This window comes from Micromys minutus (genome assembly GCF_963924665.1).
Source record: "Micromys minutus genome assembly, chromosome: 24".
Lineage (NCBI taxonomy): Eukaryota > Metazoa > Chordata > Mammalia > Rodentia > Muridae > Micromys > Micromys minutus.
The window spans coordinates 34435027-34452861 of NC_137959.1; the positions used below are offsets into that span (position 1 = coordinate 34435027).

At 51.6% G+C, this 17835-nt stretch overlaps 1 protein-coding gene across 2 annotated transcripts in view; it reads right to left on the reverse strand.

The window, feature by feature from the left end:
• BCAR1 (BCAR1 scaffold protein, Cas family member) overlaps positions 1-16721 on the reverse strand; it is a 32693-nt gene extending 15972 nt beyond the window's left edge. The window contains exon 1 of one of the 2 annotated variants that reach the window (XM_080936859.1): positions 16575-16721. In XM_080936859.1, the coding sequence (XP_080792985.1) occupies positions 16575-16586 (12 nt within the window). In that variant the 5' untranslated portion in view covers positions 16587-16721. Of the gene's footprint in view, positions 1-4734; positions 4847-16574 lie in introns of those variants that run through there. The other variant, XM_080936860.1, reaches the window with a different exon arrangement.
• Positions 16722-17835: the final 1114 nt, after the last annotated feature.

A 17835-nucleotide genomic window follows, 5' to 3' on the forward strand; every position in this document is an offset into this window, starting at 1 on the left:
AACATTACCCTGGTTCCTGCTCTGGCCAAACTCCTTATCTGTGGCTCACAACCCCTTTGGGGTGGTTGCATATCAGATAACCTGTGTATTAGACATTTACATTAAAATACATAATAGTTGCAAAATTACAGTTATGAAGTAGCAACAAAATAATTTTATGGGTGGGGAGTCACCACAACAGGAGGAAAACTGTGTTAAAGGGTCACAGCATTAGGAAGGTTGAGAACTACTGTCCTAAAGACAGTGTCCACCTATACTGTTGAGGTGAGGTCAGCACAAAGCTTACCACTGCAGTAGGGCGGAAAGACACCAGCAATAATTCGCCATGTCTAGGAGTATAGCTCAGTGGTACAACACTTGCCTATCTTATGTGAAGCTCATTAGATTAGTAATTTGCCAAGATGGGGGGAAGTGGGGTACCAGAAATAATAAAGGACAACACCTTTGCATATATGTGACTTTCCCAAGGAAGTAATACTGTAGCTGACTTACTGGCTGAGCACAAACACATGGAGACTTCTGTGATACCAGAACGGCAGATAGGCAGGGGCTGACTGCTCTAGGATTCCACAGACTAAGCTTCTATCATCCTAGTACCAAGAAATGCCATCCAAATAGTGGCTTTCCACAGCCAATAAGCCCAGATGATATATAAAGCCCACAGAAGCCTGAGTACTCCTGCTGTGGACATGTTTGCAGGCCCTAGCAGTCACCTTCCTCAGCCCATTTTCCCAGTCTCCCTCAGCTAGACAGGTGTATGACCTATGACATATTATATACATTATGTTCCAAACATGTTTATAGCAACAGCAAGTTGTTTGGGGGTCACCACAACATGGTAAAATTGTATTAAAATGTCACAGTATTATGAAAGCTGATGTTGCCAGTTACATACAAGAGACCATGATGGCTGCTACCTGACTTGCAGATCTCTGGCCACCTCATTCTGGGAACCTTCTGTTGCATCCGCCTACAGGGCCCAATCAGACATCACCCAGTCCTCCTTCAGGAAGGCCCAATGTCTATCTTAAGACATCCACTTCCCCTTTATCCACCTCACATACTGACATTTCATTTTACTAATTCTTGTTTCTAACACAACCATGGGAGGTACAAGTCTGTCTTCAGCAGATCCCTGAGTGCTAGAGCAACAGGTATGTCCATAAGAGGTGCCACAGGAAGTGCCTGCCGAGTGAGTAGAGCCAAGAAAAGCCCTTAGCCCAATGCCAATGCTCCCCACCCCATGCATATCCTCTTGTACATGGGAGTCAAAAGAGATGCCCCACAGCTTTCTGCCTGGTGGGAAACGACTCTCAAGGTATCTTGGGGCCTATGAAAGCTTCAGACACAACAGGGTTCGAGCTACCCTAGAAATGCAGAACAGCAGAGGGGAAACTTTTGTAATGGTGGTTATTCTTCTTAGCTCCAGCTGCCTTGGGGTAGTCCTGAAGTGCTGTGGGATTTCCCAAACCCTGACAATAGGGCAGGAGACAAGCTGGTGGCTTGGAGTGCTTAGAAAAGACACACTACAGTTTCCTCCCCACAGAGCCTTAAAGCAGTGCCAGCCTGAGCCCACTAACCAAAGGACCCTCTACATGCATGCCTAGTTCCACGACTGGTTCATACTTATACAGCAAATCATGTTCTCAGTGGCCTTGAACCAACTCAAGGTGGGAACAAGGGGAGTCAGAAAAGGAACTGGGCAACATGATAGAATAGGGTCTTAAGGACAAGAACAATGAATTTATCCTAGGTCATAGGCCAAGCTCCTTCCTCCCATGATCATCTCACTAAATCTTCAAAATGACCCAGGACACTCAGATTGTGTCTATGTTACCTGAAGGAGAGCATAAGTTCAGAATGGCCACACCTGTCTCACGCAGGTTCACAGACAAAACAGGTTTACAGAGGCAGGTCTAGGGCTCAGATATAAAAGTGGAATTGAGATTTTGGGGAAATGTTTAGCTTTACAGAATCCAGAAGTGTTAGTGGCACAAGCCTTTCCTACCCTGCCTAGTCCCACTCCCAATGCATACAGACAGGCACCCACCCCAAGCACAGAGCTTCACACACAGCAGGCACTAAGAAAACACTGGTTCCCTTCATACTCAGAACCACTGCAAATGTGAGCCAAGTTTATTTCTGGGATATTCTGTTTGCTTGTCCCAAAGAGCCCCACTCTCCCAGTGGTGGCCAATGGCTACAGGCCCAGTGACTGTGCCCATCTGGCAGTCACTCTCACCATTTCTCCTTCATTCATGCCCAGGCATCCACCTGGAGGAACATGCAGCCATAAACCCACTGACTAGGGACCTGGCAGCCCTCATCGCTCCAATCCAGGATCAAACAGAGCTCAGAGAGATGGCTTCTTCCCTCCCTTCCCTGTCCTGTTATCTGGGGTGGAATTCTAAGACAAGCTAGGTTTGGCAGCATCCTGCCCTAATATTCCCATGGACAACTGAGGTCGATGTCCCTGATACGCTGATAAGAAACAGGAGTGTGAGAACTGGTGTTCAAAATGGCCTGTGCACGAGCCCCACAGTGCAGAACCAGCTCCAGGGAGTCCAAGCACCAGCTTTGCCTTCTCAGGAAAGTATGTGCCAGGACACAGGCAGGGAAGCATAACAGGTGGCTCCCAGCCCAATGTCTGACACTCCACAGCCAGGGCAAAGGTCTGGAAAAGGAAGGAGTGAAAACCCACCTGCATTAGGATGGCCACTGCCAGGGATTCACCCTCATACACAGATGCTGGCCTTGGCTCTAGTAGCCACAGCAAATGACTTTGTGTCTAAGCCCAGCTAGGGACTGGAAGCAGAGTCCTGCTGCAACTCCTGCCACAGTGTCACAGATACTGCCTAGGGGAATCTGGGCAGAGAGAGGTGAAGTGGCATAATGAATCCTCCTGCTGAAGAACATGGCCTCTGCAAGCTCCCATCAGACCACGGACAGTAGGAAAACCACTGCTCCCTTCCCTGACTCTGATTCTAATGGAGGACTGGTGAAACTATCATGGGTAGGTGGGCTCTAGTCCACTTTTGTGATTTTGTGCCTTAGCAAAGCTCAGTATAAAACTGACCCTTCACTTTAAGGACAACACAGGGCCCAGAATAAGGGTAATCCCCATCTCTGACTCTGCCATGATGGTGGGATCCAGAGGTCAGAGCAAAGGGACAGTAGGATCTTGTCTATTCACCTTTAGATCTTATGGGCCCTGTGCTTTGACACTCTACAGCCTAAACTTAAAGTAGTTCATCTATACGAATACCTCCTCATGTAGTCCCACATAGGGACAGGGGGCAGTATCACAGAAACTGTTGTTCTCCAGCATTAATGCTTACCTGCTCCACTCTCTGCCTCCTCCACAAGGCCTGACCTTGTGCCTCATTCACCTAGAGGTGGGAGGGATACACCAAGAAAAACATGGAGTCTTGACTCTTCCTTCCTAGAGCTCAGAAGACCAGACAAGAGTACACACCCCCATGAGTGCACAGTCCCATTGTCTAGGTCTGAGGCCACCCCTCCACCCAGTGCATCTGCTGGAGAGTGATCAACACCCACTTCCCACTACCCAATATCAAGCCTGATGAACACTATCTCTTTCCAAAGGCCTTTCAGACTGAGAAGGTTGGTTTGGGGGGTGGGCAGAAGATAAAGCTGTTTGAACTTGGGTAAAATTTGTGGTGGGGCCTCCTAAAAGAATGGATGCTAGCAGAGGGCCACAGTAGAGCCTGACAACTCCTCAGGACCAAGCTCCCTCATCCCAGGCAAGGAGCAAGGGAGCACAGATGGTCCAATACACAGAGACCAGCTTGCTCCCGCTCTCTGCCTCAGCTTCCACAATTAAAACCTTACAACCAGGATGGGGAGCAGCACCGGGCTCAAAGGTCTTTCTTGTGCAGACAGATTCCCTTGATACACTGCCTTGGTCAGACCTAGGGAGATCACACTGCACTCTCTCTCCTGCTCAAGCACAACCACTAACCGCCAGAAGCTCCATTCTTCCTCCTCTGAGCAAAGGTGACTTTACAGGCATAACCAAGGACTGCCTAACCCTGCCCGTCTCCACCCAGTTTCCAATAGGTTCCTTCCTTGCTCAGGGCAAAAGGGAGGTGGGTACTGGTGCCAGGAGGGTGTGTAGGCAGTTACTTCCCAAAGGCTCCCTTCCCTAAGGCACCACCTGGCTTCTGGCTCCAGATCCTCTAGGCATACACACCTGCTATTCTGGCCTATCAGGTCAGTCACCGTCCAACTCTTCACCCGGAGAAAGGAGGGTGTGTCCCCTGGCCTAAGACAATCGGAAACTTTCTCACTTTGCAAGAAAAGGCCACATGGTCGTTATGTATAGGTGACCAAACTCACAGCAAAACCTAGCTCGGGAGTGTCTCTCAGCCCAGACCTTTCTACAATCCAGAGTCGTGAAAATAGGCTGCCGCCTTCACTAGGATTCTCAACTCCCCAAATCCCCCCAGGTCCCGGCTCGCCGCTAGTTTGCAGCCCTCAGCAAATCTGTTTCTCAGTCCCTCTGCGTACCGCCTCGGGCTCAGCCTCAGCCTCAGTCAACCCGGCGGGTGCCGGAGGACGTCAGGAACCAAGGGCTGCGGGGAATCGAAAGGCGGACCGAAGGAGGGACTCCTTTACGTACGGAGCTGCCCCGTAACTCCGCGTCCGGCAGGTCACTCGGGATCCCCAGAAAACGTCCTTCACCCCGCCCACCGGCCCCGCGCCCACACTCACCAGGTACTTCATCCTGCTTCACGGCCAAGAGCCGCGCTACCCGCGTACCGCCCGCTGCCCGAGCCTCACGACTCAGCCGCCGCCTCGGCCGCCCGCAGCCGGTCCACTTCGCTCCGCCCGCCCGGCTCCCGGCATGCCCAGCCGCGCTACCATTGGCCGCCGTGGTCCCCCCATGCAAATGAGCCACTGAGGTGGGCGGGCCAAGCTGGCTACCGCCAGTTGCGGACATCCCCGCCTCCCGCGGCCGCAGGCCCGGCTAGCGAAGGTCCTCAGAAGACGTCACCCAGCCCCACCGCTCAGCTCCGGTGTAGCCCCTCCTTCTCTTCCAGATGCTGGCTGGCCTTTTGCCTTCCCTAGCCACCAACACTGGAGTATTCACGCGTGTCCTCGGCATTCGATTCAGATCTGAATTCCTACGCAAAATAGGGGGAGGGAGTACGCCCCCAAAAGCAATTACTGAAAACAATAATAGTGCAAGACTATTGTTGACAGGCCTTACTGTGTAAGAATCCCAAGAACCCGGAGTGATGGTTTATGTCTAAGATTCCAGTAATAGGGAGGCAAAGGCAGTAAGCCAGCCTGGGCGACAGAGTAAGGTCCCGTCCCATAACAAATAAAACAGACCCCAGGGTTGGCCAGCTACAGTCTGACCTGCTGCTTTTCATTGGCAGCACCAACCCCTACCACTTTGTATTCCTTGACGTTTGGGGATTCCTGCTGGTCCCCTGAAAACCAGGGGGAGTGAAGCTAGGGCAATGTCCACTCCATATATGCCTCTGGGCACTAAGCAAGGAATCAGGCTTGTCAACTCCTGCACCAGTTCTCCACTGAATTGAATCCAAGCTCTGGAAGAGGGCTGCCATGTTCAGGTCACAGTCATACCCTAGGATTGCCCCCTCCACTTTTCCTGAGTCAGTCCTGTCCAGACATAAAGCTCATGCCCAGCAATCTTCTTGAAACCTGCTCCAGCTTGTCTGTTTCAGCATTGTCCAAATGTACACTCTGAGACTGAGAGAGAAGGAAACCCTAACCCTGGGGAAAGCAATGGACAGAGCCCCAGCTCACCTCAGTGCTAGCTAGCTCCTTGCTAGGTTGCAGTTCAGTAATGTCATCCCAAGCAGCAAAATGTGGATGCCAGAGTCTGAGCACAGACTGCTGGAAAAAAACAGGAATGGAATTTACTTCAGAGCACACAGGACCCTGACCAGTCAGCAGTCCCTAGACCTTAATCACTGCACACTATCTGGCAGCTGCTGATGTAAGGAAGCAGTGAGCCAGATCACACTTCGATTCAGCAGAGTTCTGAAGAATAGTGGATAACACACACATGCTTAAGGCCAATCTCCACTTGACAGGCACCAGGCAAGCTTTTGCCCAGACTCCTTCATCAGGAGCTGGGCTACAGTAGACCAGAAAGTGCTCACAAGTCTTGTGAACACTTGGTTAAACCAGATTCCTGGGTTTTAACCCTCCTGAAAAGCTAGACACCTGCATCTCCCTGGGGTTTCTGGTTTACAAACCACTGGCCAGATCTCACAGTATGAGGGGATAGGAGGGGGATGAGAAGCAAGGAGAAATGACCCAGTGCTCCGGAACACCACCTGGAACATTTCTGCTGGCCACCATACACTACTACCTGTCTCTCTTTCCTACCCCACCCCCATTCAGCTACTCAAAAGCCCTAAGCCAGTGGGAACATGCCCAAGCAATTGTCCCACTATGCTGGGGTTAAAGGGTCCATAACTTGTCACTGAGGGGAGGAGCAGGACCCAGAGTCCCAGGAGGTCTCTGCAAGATAAATAGGAACACAAAAGGCTAGTCTCAAAGGGGAATAGCTTCTATTCCACCCCTGGCCAGGGGAAGGCACCACGGAGAGGCAGTGACTAGCTAGGACCTTGGGAAAGGGAGATCCTCTCTCAGAAGTGGGCTAGGGGTGACTGTGGGGGTGGGGGAAGGGAACTGGGCTCAGGCTCAGGCATTTCAAAAATTTGCTCCTTTCCACTTAACTCCCCCAAGCCTGAGAACCTTGGAATGGCATTTCCGCTTTGGAAACAAGACCCCAGGATTGACACCCCGCTGTGCTAGGGATTTACCCCTTCCCAAGCTATTGGAGAAGAAGCACCCATTAGAGTGGTTATGGCAAGCTCTCAGGGATGCTACTTGCAGGCAGACACACACACACACACACACACACCCCCCCCCCCCCCCCCCCCGGTGGTGGTCTGTGCTGGCCTGGACACGTGTGCTCAGTGAGGCAGCTCTCCCTCCCCCACACTAACCCGATCCTTCTTCATCTCATGCCCACAGTGGTTTTACAACTCTACTGCTGGGTCCTTTACAGGTGATGAGACTGACACACAGTTGAGGGGACCTGTCTCATTTCACACAATCTGTGCACAGGAGGGACAAAGCTGACACTCAGAGCAGGATGGTGAAGATAGTAGACCTTAACCCACACAGATTTCTCTGCAATGGAAAGGGAACTTAGGGAGAAGACACTCCAAAGCTAAAGACCTCTGCCACACTCAAACTGACTCCAAATGGACAGGTGTCTGAGACCCAAGTAACCACCTCTCTTCCATTTTCCCAACAAAAGTAAAACAAGAAGCTGCATCCAGCGCTGGAGCCAGCACTCCTCTGAAGTTGAGCTTCATTGATAAAGAATGTGTAAAATAGGGCAGAACCTAAGTGGTTACTGGGGGGCGGGGGGGAAGCTGGCTTGAGAGCTGGATGAGTTTCAAAAGTATTGGAAGGTCAAGTCACAAATAATCATGCCTGCACACACAGGCACAGATGCAACTTATGCAGGCACAAGCACACAATACTATAGCTGCACACATACAAGTGCAGAGATACATACACAGACAGAGCGGAGCCCACAGTGTACACAGAGGAGCTGAAAGAGGGTGGTGCTGGAGAAAGACTGCACATGTCTGGCCAGACAACAGTTCCCACCCTCCAGGACAGGTGACAGTCATTCCAGAGTCTCTTTACCAGTTAAAGACGAGCTTACAGGCTGCAGAGGGATATCCCTATTCTCTGAGGTATGGTATGGGTGGGGGGCATTTGCACAGTAAACACAGTAGGCTACCCTCCTGCCTATTACTGTTTGTCCTGGACCCCCTTTGAGGAGACAGAGAGGGTTGGAGCCATCTGAGCCTCAGAAGCAGTGCAGGCTCACTGCTTAATGCCCTACAATGTCCACTGCGCACTTACAACAGCAAAGAAGGGGAAGGGTAGCAGAAATATTCAACTCTAGGGGAACAAAGCAGCCCCTCCAAGAAAACCACACAGCTACACAAAGAACCACTTTCAAAGAGCAAATACAGGGAAATTTCAGCTTATGACTAAGAACAGTGGCCAGCACAAGATAAGACGAACAGTCTCTCCCCTCCCGAAGCTTGGGCTGTACAGGTCAGCTGATGGCCAGCTCTGGGAGTGGAAGTGGGAAAGGATTTCCTGAGACCGGAGGTAAGCATAGCAAGCCCCAGGGACAGGAAGAAGTGTTGTCCCTAAAGGGCCACAGAGGCTGTTCCTTCCGAGAGGACTGCATACAGAGTCAAGCTCAAAACCTGGACAAGACTTACAGGGAGGTACTCTTAGGACACAGCCTATCTCATCAGTCAATCCTCACCCCGGGGACCAGGCTCAGAGGGCAGGGCCAGCTCCCACAGGAAGCGGTAGGAGAGCTAAATCTGTAACTGCCCATTCAGCAATCTAAGCATATCCCTGAAGTTCCCCAGGTGACACCCCACTGGTCCCCCCTTACACATAGCAGAGTATGCACTCTTAGCCATAAAGAGCTTGCCTGTACGCTAAGGCTAGAATGAGCAGTGGAAGCATTTGCTCATTACAGTGGTGACTGTAGAAAGGTGGGCAGGGCCCTACAGCCTGGAGCCAGATTCTTCCTAGTTGGTCCCCATGTCATCCTTTTGGCAAGTCCCTATGGACCTGGATAGATACAGAAGTAGGATCGAAGACAATGCTACCTACTATGGAGGGACAGAGCCCAGGGGTGAGAAGGGCACAAACTGACAGGCCTCCCAACAAGCCCAGCACCTCTTTCTTCCTTCAGGTGTGGTCCTGGGACAAAAGAGGGGGTGGGTAGGGCAACACCCCTTTCACATTTTTCTGCAGTGGCACCTTCAGGGATGTGCTTATTTCAGACAGGACTTCCCTTCAGCAGAGGCCTCACTGTGTGCTGGCAGACAAGAGCAGGCTAGGCCTGAGTACCACTGCTTCATGTGTGGACCAGAGGCTGGAGCCTAGTGTGACTGCCCTTGAAGCTGCTTCTGGGATCTGGCTTGTCTCATCCCCTCAACATTAGGGAGGAGTCAGAGTAGCAGAAGAAACCTGTCAAGGAAGAGAAGGACATGAACAGGTCCCTAACCCTGGGGGAAGCTCAGCTGTTAGTGGCTGCCCTGTTTCTGTCAGCTAGGCTGGGTGGGCAGGGACAGGGTGTGGTAAAGAGACCTCATGAGCTGAGCCATCTGCTCTCCCTCTCCCATAGCAACCAGCAGTTCAGATGCCATCTGCTACACGCCTTCAGCAGCTTCCACTGAGCACCAATGGCCACATCCACAGATACCCAGATGGACAGAGAATGGGACTTTCAGCCACGCCACAGGAGCTGAAGTCAGTGAGCTACAGGGTCACAGGTAACAACCAGGGACTCCAGAGTGTATAAAGGAGCTCATCTCTTAAAAAAAAAAAAAAAAAAAAAGTGGATCCCACATGAGCCTACAGTGCAGGGCCCATTTGCTTCTCTAGACTAAGCCTACAAAAATGACTCCAGCTGTCTGTGGCATCCTCAGCTGGTCACTGCCCTTCAGGTGGTCATGCACATTGGTAAGGACAACCTTTACCAGCATCTGGGTCACACGCTCAGACACTAATATGGATGCACACAGGGCTATACCAAGCACAGCACACTCTGATGTGTCTCTGTGCCAGCAGCACACCCATGTCCCTTATCACCATATTCAAGTTCCACCCACTAAGAGCCAGGACCCACCCTCTCTTACACCACCCCCACAAACACAAGTACACACCTCTAAACCCATTTCCCAGCCTTCCCTGCTCTCACTCCTCCCTCTTCAGATGCTTGGAGGTTCCCCAAGTTCACCTGAGAACCTGGGTGCAATCCTTCCTTAGAACGCAGCTCACAGATCCACAAGCTAATGCTGGAGGTGAGTGGGGACTTCCCTCACACTGAACTGGGGGTGACTGGCTATGGTATTCACCTCTCTCATTTGCATGAATGGTCTGAGCATCAGATGCATGTCAAGTGCTGTGTTGTACCAGGACACTGCCATGGAAGAAGTCTCCTCTGAGAACTCACACTTGGGCTGTGAGAGATGGGCATGAACTGCAATCACACCAGTCTATGGGCATGAGAACTCGAGGAGGGCAAAGAAAGTGGCAGGTGGAGGGTTGTTTCATGCAAGGTGTATGGACGAAGCTTCTTGGAAGAGGAGGCATGTGACTAAAGGCATGCATCTTTTGTTAAGGCTCATGATGCCAATAAATAAATAACAGTGAAAGCTGGTGTAAAAAGTAAGGCAAGTGAGCTGCTGGGAGTGGAAGAGCCACTGAGGGCCGAGGTGCTGCAGGAGGGGGATCTTGGCAAGCTGGTACCAGCTCCGGCTCTGGCTTCTTGGAGGGTAAGATATAACCTGGACTTGGGCTCTCATATGGCCTGTGAGTGGGTACACCAAGGGGGAGTGGACCAGTCAGAATTCTTGTGTCCAAAACTGATCTTCTCTGACCTGTTCTCCTTGCAGCCCTCCAGCCAGGACCTCTTGGGACAGAATGAGGCCCTGAGAAAATCACAGGTGACACAAAAGCCTAGTATTAACCTGCAATGGCTGTATGAGTGAGAACGCAAATCTTTACGGCCCAGATGGAACGTCGTGAACAGGAAGACGGTGATCTCAACACCGTCTGCACAGATCATGTCGATAGATAGTGTTTGAGGGCATGATCCAAGGTTGTATAACTAGATATCAAACACCCACAATATATCACTGTTCTGATGCTTTAAAATCAACATTAAACAAGAGACAGCTACCCATCAAGCAGAGGATAGGTTAAATGCACTGTGGTATATTCATAAGTAAAACTCAGCAACCAAGAAGGAACAAGCCAGTAATACGCCCATGTGGAAGGCAATTTCTAAACTATTTTGCCAAATCAAAGAAGGCAGAACTAACACAGAACGAAGAGGCACATCTAACTCAGTGACATGAGTGGGGCTGCCTCAAGGCCTCTGAGAACTTTGAGAAGATGGTGACATTCCTTTTTGTTATTTTGTCTTTTTTTTTTTTTTTTTCAGAGCTGAGGACTGAACCCAGGGCCTCGAGCTTGCTAGGCAAGCGCTCTACCACTGAGCTAAATCCCCAATCCCGATGGTGGCATTCCTTATCTTGATGGAGCCCTTCATTAGCCCAGACCTATTTACTGTATATTTAGTACCTGCATGTTTCATGACATGTAAAAATCTACCTCAACATAAAAGTCTCAACAGACAAAAATGAAACAAAGCCCAGAAGGATGTACAGTGTTACGTAGATCAGGTATTGTGATCCTAAATCCACTAATGTACCCCTTTTCTAAGTTCCCTGGGACCCAGGGAACCGAGTAAGATTAGATTTCTATGACCACTCAGCTTAGGCTTCCTGGAACAACTTTCACCTTTCCTCATTTATTACATAGCTCGAGAGGTTTGGATGATCCCAGACTATTGTGTCTTCCACTATAATCTATTTCAAATCCTTCTTGGAATTTGGCAGGATTTAATAATAAAATTATGGAAAAGCCCCCTTAGTCTCTAATCTCTCCCCTAGAAAAGAGATTAACTTTAGAGCCAATAACTTGTGACCATTTCTCCTGCCAGAAAGGGCATCCCTCCTCACCTCTGTTGAGGTCCTGGCTCTCTTTCTGGGAGAGATGAAGACAATGTCTCAGCAAACAGTAAGTATAAGAGCGCACAGAAAGAGTGGGGCCAGAGAGGACCAGCGGCCCTTCCTGGGCAAATCTGACAGCCTTATGTCCATCCCTGGAGCTCTGTGAAAATGAGAGAACTTGCCTAGCAAAGAAGTCATCCTCTAGCCTCTACCCTTGCATGTGTCCACACACATATCATATACACACGCGATGATAATGCCAACAAAAAAAGAAGGAAAATAAATAATGAAGTTTGGTCAGGAAACAAGGAAAGCAAGCAACTATGAAGAGTCTGAGAGTGAGGGTGGGAGGTGGCAAAGATCCATTAGGTAGTAGGTAGGAGAGGGCAAAGCTGACCACAAGGAGTACCCTGGAGTTGCCCAGGGCCACTCACCTTTCCAAGGTCAACATCAGCGTTCACATCGGAAAGTACTTAGCATTTTAGATTAGTATCTTAAGGTACTGAGAGCTACAGAGTAGGGTTGAAGTCCTGCCTCAATACTTCCATTGCTGAACCACGCTGTTTGCTATAGTCCATGTCTGAGAAGAAGCCTGCACATCAGCAGCTTTACCTGCATGTGACCCTGTCCATTCCAGATAACATGGCAGCAGAGCGCCCAGCTGGCCTGAGATGGGGTGGGCTAGCCAATCGCCCCATCAGACACTACTCTGTTGAAGCAGTGAGGATTGTTTACAAGGATAGGATCCCATAGGCTGTGCAGAGCAGGGCAGAGGCCAGGGCCGTCTCACTACGAAGGCCTTAAGAGGAACTAAACTGAACCACAAAGAAAAAGCCACCAGAAGGATATGGCATACCACAGAGGATTGTTCAGGGGTCAGGAAAGGGTGCTTGGTCACACACCTGCCAACTGGAAACAGTGACAGCCTCTCATGAAGAGCTGTGTGCATCCCTTGCTGTCTTCCTTCCAAATGTAGGGCCCCATGCACTCTGGTAACACCCCCAAGGGAACGGAAGCAACTGGCTTTTTTGAAGAAACTGGCTTTTGTAGAATCCAGCATGGTTCCTTCTGGAGCCTTTGCCCTGACCTACCAAAACATCTGCCCATCCTGAAGCAGCCTCTTCTTTAGTCCCCACTTGCCTGGAAAGAGACTAAGCAATCTTAAGGTGTAAGTAAGGCCCTGGCATGGTGGCAGAGAGGAGACAAGAGTTGTACCCCACACCCTCAGTAGGTGGCTGAGCTGGGGCACTGAGAGAGAGCATATGGGGCCAGCTGGCCTAGGTCCTATCCCAAGAAGCCTGCAGTCCCGCAACAGAATCTGCTAGCAACCAACCACGGGGTCTCGTCTTCAGTACTCAATGGCAAATGTGGCCAGAAGGTGTCCAGGGGAAAAGCTGTGTGGGTGGCCTGATAAAATGGGTACAAAGTTTGAGACCAGTTCCTGCAAGGGAAGGGCAAGAAGGACAAAGTACAGTAACGGGAGAGGGCCCGACATGGGCTTTGGGGATTGAGGTCAGGGACTGGGCACTCCCACCTCCTATGCCTTTGCCTACGAGGCTGCAGCTGGACACTGGGCCAGCTGTAAGCCCTGGTTCAGAGAGTGGACCCCAGTATCATCCAGGTTCAATCAAGTGCCTACTGATTTCCACTGGCTGTGGCTAGATTAATCAAAACTAGACCAACTCTGCTGCCCAACCCTGGGCAAGCTGCCTGGCCTCTGTGACCCAGGATGGCTGTCTGCAGGGACAAAAAGACACTCTGGGTTTGCTCTCCAACATAGCAAAAGAGAAAGCTGTAGGCTGTACTTGGAAAGCCACAGAGAGCTTTCAACAGCTCCCTGGGCTCCAGCCCCAAAATTAGTGTGACCATGCAGGATGATGGTCATTTCAGCACTCAGTTTGGTTGCCAGGTTTGGTTCCCACCCTGCCTTACCTCCATTAGTCACGTGACTGTGGCCACTTACAGTCCTCCCTCAGGCCCAGCACACAGGGCATGCTTACACTGGGCAGCATCTGTGATCATTGAAAGGGCCCATCACCCAAGAAAGGACACAGTAGAGGTTACGTGAGCTACCTGGTTTCACAGAAAAGAAGAGGCAGAGCCAGACGGCAGGAGGGCTGCTCTACACAGGACTTGCTCTTCATCTTATTGTGGCAGGACAGCCAACCTCTTGTCACTTGTGAAAGTGGGTCTGAGTCGGTAACAGTCATTTTCAAGTGTAAACTTCAAGCTAGGACAGACTGCCTGACATGCCTGTGGCACTGGCCAGCCATGCCCAGAAGGAAGGCAGATTTCAGAGGAAGCCCAGGCTCCTCTGATCTCGGCTCCCAGCAGAAGAGGGAGCACGAGCTGGCAGTCAGGGCTACCATGGTGCCTTCCGCCCTCTGTACCCCATGTCCCATAAGGGGTCAAATAACAGAGTTAGAAACCCTAGCACAGCTTTTAGACCAACCTCTGGAGGAGGCAGAGGCAGATGGATTTCTGTATGAGTTCAAGGCCAGTGTGGTCAACAGAGTACATTCCAGGCTATTCGGGGCTATACAATGAGATCTTATCTCAAAAACAAAACCCTGCCCAGGCCCTGCTTGATACCCAGGAAACTACTTCAACTCAACCTACTTCGTCCCAAGTTATCCCTGCCCTCATCTCCTATCGGCATCAGTTAGCATTGTAATTTCTGTGGGCCAAAGTGCCTGCGTCAGCTCTATCCTCTATCCAGGAAAAGACTGCCCAAATGAATGGGTGTGCTTAAAACTCAAACGTGTCCCTAAGTAACACATGACCAGTCACCATTCTGGGCTCCCTGAGCAGGGACAGAGCAGGCAGATCTTTCTAGAAGCCCACCAGGGCTCTCAACAAATGAAAGTTGTTTTCTGCTTCAGAAATGAACTCTCCATAGCCCCAGCAGCTCACACACTACCAAGGTCCCAGGAGAGAGGACAAAGGTCTGACAGCCTAGCTACACACCACAAAGAATCACTGAGGGCTGTGGCTACAGGCAAAAGGTTGACAAGTGACTTGGAGTAGATTGTGGTAGGGACCGACCTTCACTTTAATTCTTCACAGTGATTTTTTTTTTTAAATGAGTATGGGTGTTTTGCCTGCATGTATTTTTTTTAAAGATTTATTTATTATATATAAGTACACTGTACCTGTCTCCAGACACACCAGAAGAGGGCATCAGAACTCATTCCAGATGGTTGTGAGCCACCATGTGGTTGCTGAGATTTGAACTCAGAACCTCTGGAAGAGTAGTCAGTGCTCTTAACCGCTGAGCCATCTCTCCAGCCCTTCATAGTGATTCTTATCTGGACAAGTCACACCAGACCCCTAATTCTCTCCCGTTACAGACAGTGGCCCTGTGGCACCTAGCAGAGGATGACTACCTGAAATCTTGTGAGATAAGGGTCTGTGTGCCATCTAGGACTGCGTGTCCTATAAAGATCTCTATACCTAGTCTAGACTACCAAACCAACCCTGGGCCTCCTGACCAGAGGCCTGTCCAGAGGGGTACTCCGTGGTCATTACTGCCTTGGGGACCCTGGCCCTCCAGCACACTCAGCAGGTCTGTCTTGTTTTTCTGACCAGTGTCCTCAGGGGTGGAGCTGGCTGGTGCCCTATGCCCCAAGCCAGAGAAAATCCTGAGCTTTGCAGAACAGCAGAACAGAAGAGAGGCTTGGCAGGCTTTCTCTGTCTCTTCCTAGAGATGAGACAATTACGCTTTGAACCAGAAGAGATGGGGGTGGGGGCTCCCATCAGCACAGTCTGGAAGCCCTAATTTTTTCATCTGTAACTCAGCATTACCGCTTCTGGGGGCGGGCAGGAGCGGAGATCTTTAATTCTGTAATAACAATGCTTTGCACTTACAGAACCCTCTCTTCTCCAGGAATCTCCATACCTTACGGTGCTTAATTAAGAGGCCACTTGCCCTGCCAGGAAGTCTGACTACCTGCAGCATAGAGAGAACCCAGTCCCCGAGTGGATCAAGAGCAGTTCCAGAATAAGGGTAGGCTCGGCAAGGCCCATTGCCCCTTCCTGTCATTGGAAAAAATGCTTCAGTCAGCAGAGAAATGGTGGCTGCAGGCTATTATTCCAGGGCAGACAGGATGAAGGTGTGGCCTCACACTTCTGTGTGTCCATCTGTAAATTGGGTTGGAGCCTGTACCAGAGTCTATCGCCCTGATATTATAATCACGGGCCACCTCAGGAGACCCAAGGCCCTAGTGTTAAGGACTGGACCAAGGACTGCTCAAGTCTGCCTAATGGGTTAGAACACCACAGGGTGTCAAGCAAAGCGGGGAGCCCCTACAGAATGGAGCTGTTAACCGAAAGGCCCTGGGGTTCAATGGGCCAACAAAACTTCCCACAAAGTGAGTGTACAAACCAGAGGTGGGGGAGGTACGCTATTTTCATCAGCCTGCCAAGCCAACCATTCTGGGGTAAGGGTGTCTCCGGGGACAGAACAGACCCCGCCCCACGCCTGGCCATCCGGAGAGCACAATAGGGCAGCACTCCCAGAGAGTTTTCTGGGGGAACAGCACAAACCTTCCCACCCTTCACTCGGCCCAGCTGACCTGACCATGGGTTTCTAAGGAGTGACAGAGCCCTCTTCTCGATAGGCCCGGCCACTCTGGTAGGAGGTCGAGGAAAAGCACGGACCCCGCCGGGCCCACCAGTCCCAGGGGCTCTCAGGAGGCCCCCAAAACACCCCCTGCCCAACCCAGCCGTCCCGGGGAGCTCCCCGTGGGGCCAACACCGGCCCCCGTCCTACTCGGCTGTCCTGAAAGAGGCTGGAAAAGCCGGGTCACAAAAGCCGGCTATGGGGCGGCGCCCCCACCCTGACCCCCATCTCGGCCTGAAAAGAACCTCCGGCGACCCCCGGTGGCCCAGGCCTGCGGCGGGGGGCGCGGGAGTCTCAGGGGGTCAAGCACTCACCGGCACGGTCATCTTGGCCGCCGTCCCCGGGGCCCTGCGGCAGCGGCGCGGGCTTGCTCGGGCTCGGTGGGCCCGCGCCGCTCACAGTCCCCGGCGCGGGGTCCCGGCGCTCTCCGCTGCCCGCGGGCTGCTTTCCGCCACCGGACAGTCCGGCCGCTCCCCCCGCGCCGCGCATGCGCTGCCCGCGCCGCCCCTCCCCCTCCCGCCTGCTTCGCCGCCGGCCGCGTTAAAGGCGAGGACCTGGGACCCCGGCATTTTTCTGTCGGCACAACTGGGAGAGGAGGCTGAGTTCCCACACCTTGCCTGTCCTTCCAAAGGCCACCACCAGACTCACTATTAGACAATCCCATCCGGTCCGCCCCCTCGGCTCTTGAGCCTGAAACCCCCACCCCCACACATCACGTTCCTCAGTGCGGGTCCCAAGGCTCCTACAACCCTAGTTTGAGAGCAGATTAGTCTGGCTGTAGGCGATTTTAGACCAGCCTAGCACTGCACCAGAACTCCTCTGCCCTCCCCCAGCTGAGAAAGAGCCTAGATCTCCTCCAGGATCCACTCCATTCCCCAGGGATCTCCAGACTCCCAGGAAGCAGCCTGATTTCACACCGGATACCCCTGAAAGTAAAATCTAGAATGGCTTTTAGGGAGAGTCCCACAATGGACACCCCTGTCCAAAGCTGGAAGACAGGCAGGGCCTTCAGGGATCTGAGCTTTCCTTTCTTCCATGTTAATCAACCCTAATTTCTTCAGCTGTTTCACACTTGGTATAATGCCCAAACATGCACCTGCAAGCAATGGGCACGTGGTCTTCCGACTGCCACACCCTTGCAGTTTTCACCTTCCCTCTCAGTACACTGAGGCTCTGAGCCCCATCAGCTAGCAAAGGCATAAGATCCAGTGGTCTGTTCTGCTTCCCAAACACATACAGCCTTGTCACTGCTGCATGGGACCTCTTCCTGAACAAGGCCAGACCCAGGGTAGTAATGGCTGCCACGCCCTGTGTAGGAGAGTGCATCCAGTGGGAGCTAGACTTTATGGCTTTGTCTAGGAGGAACTCAGCCTACTGCTTTCCTAAGGGAGCCTTTTCTAAAACTGATTGGCAGCAGCCTTCCCTCATGAGAGGACCTAGAGAGGGTGAGAACTTCAGCTAGTTAGCATGTAGTACCTGGGGACAAGGCTGCTGTGGTGGCAGCTGCTGCTGCTTCCTCCTCTTCTTCCTCCCCCTTCCTCTTTTCTTCCTTCTCTTCTTCCTCCCCCCTTCTTT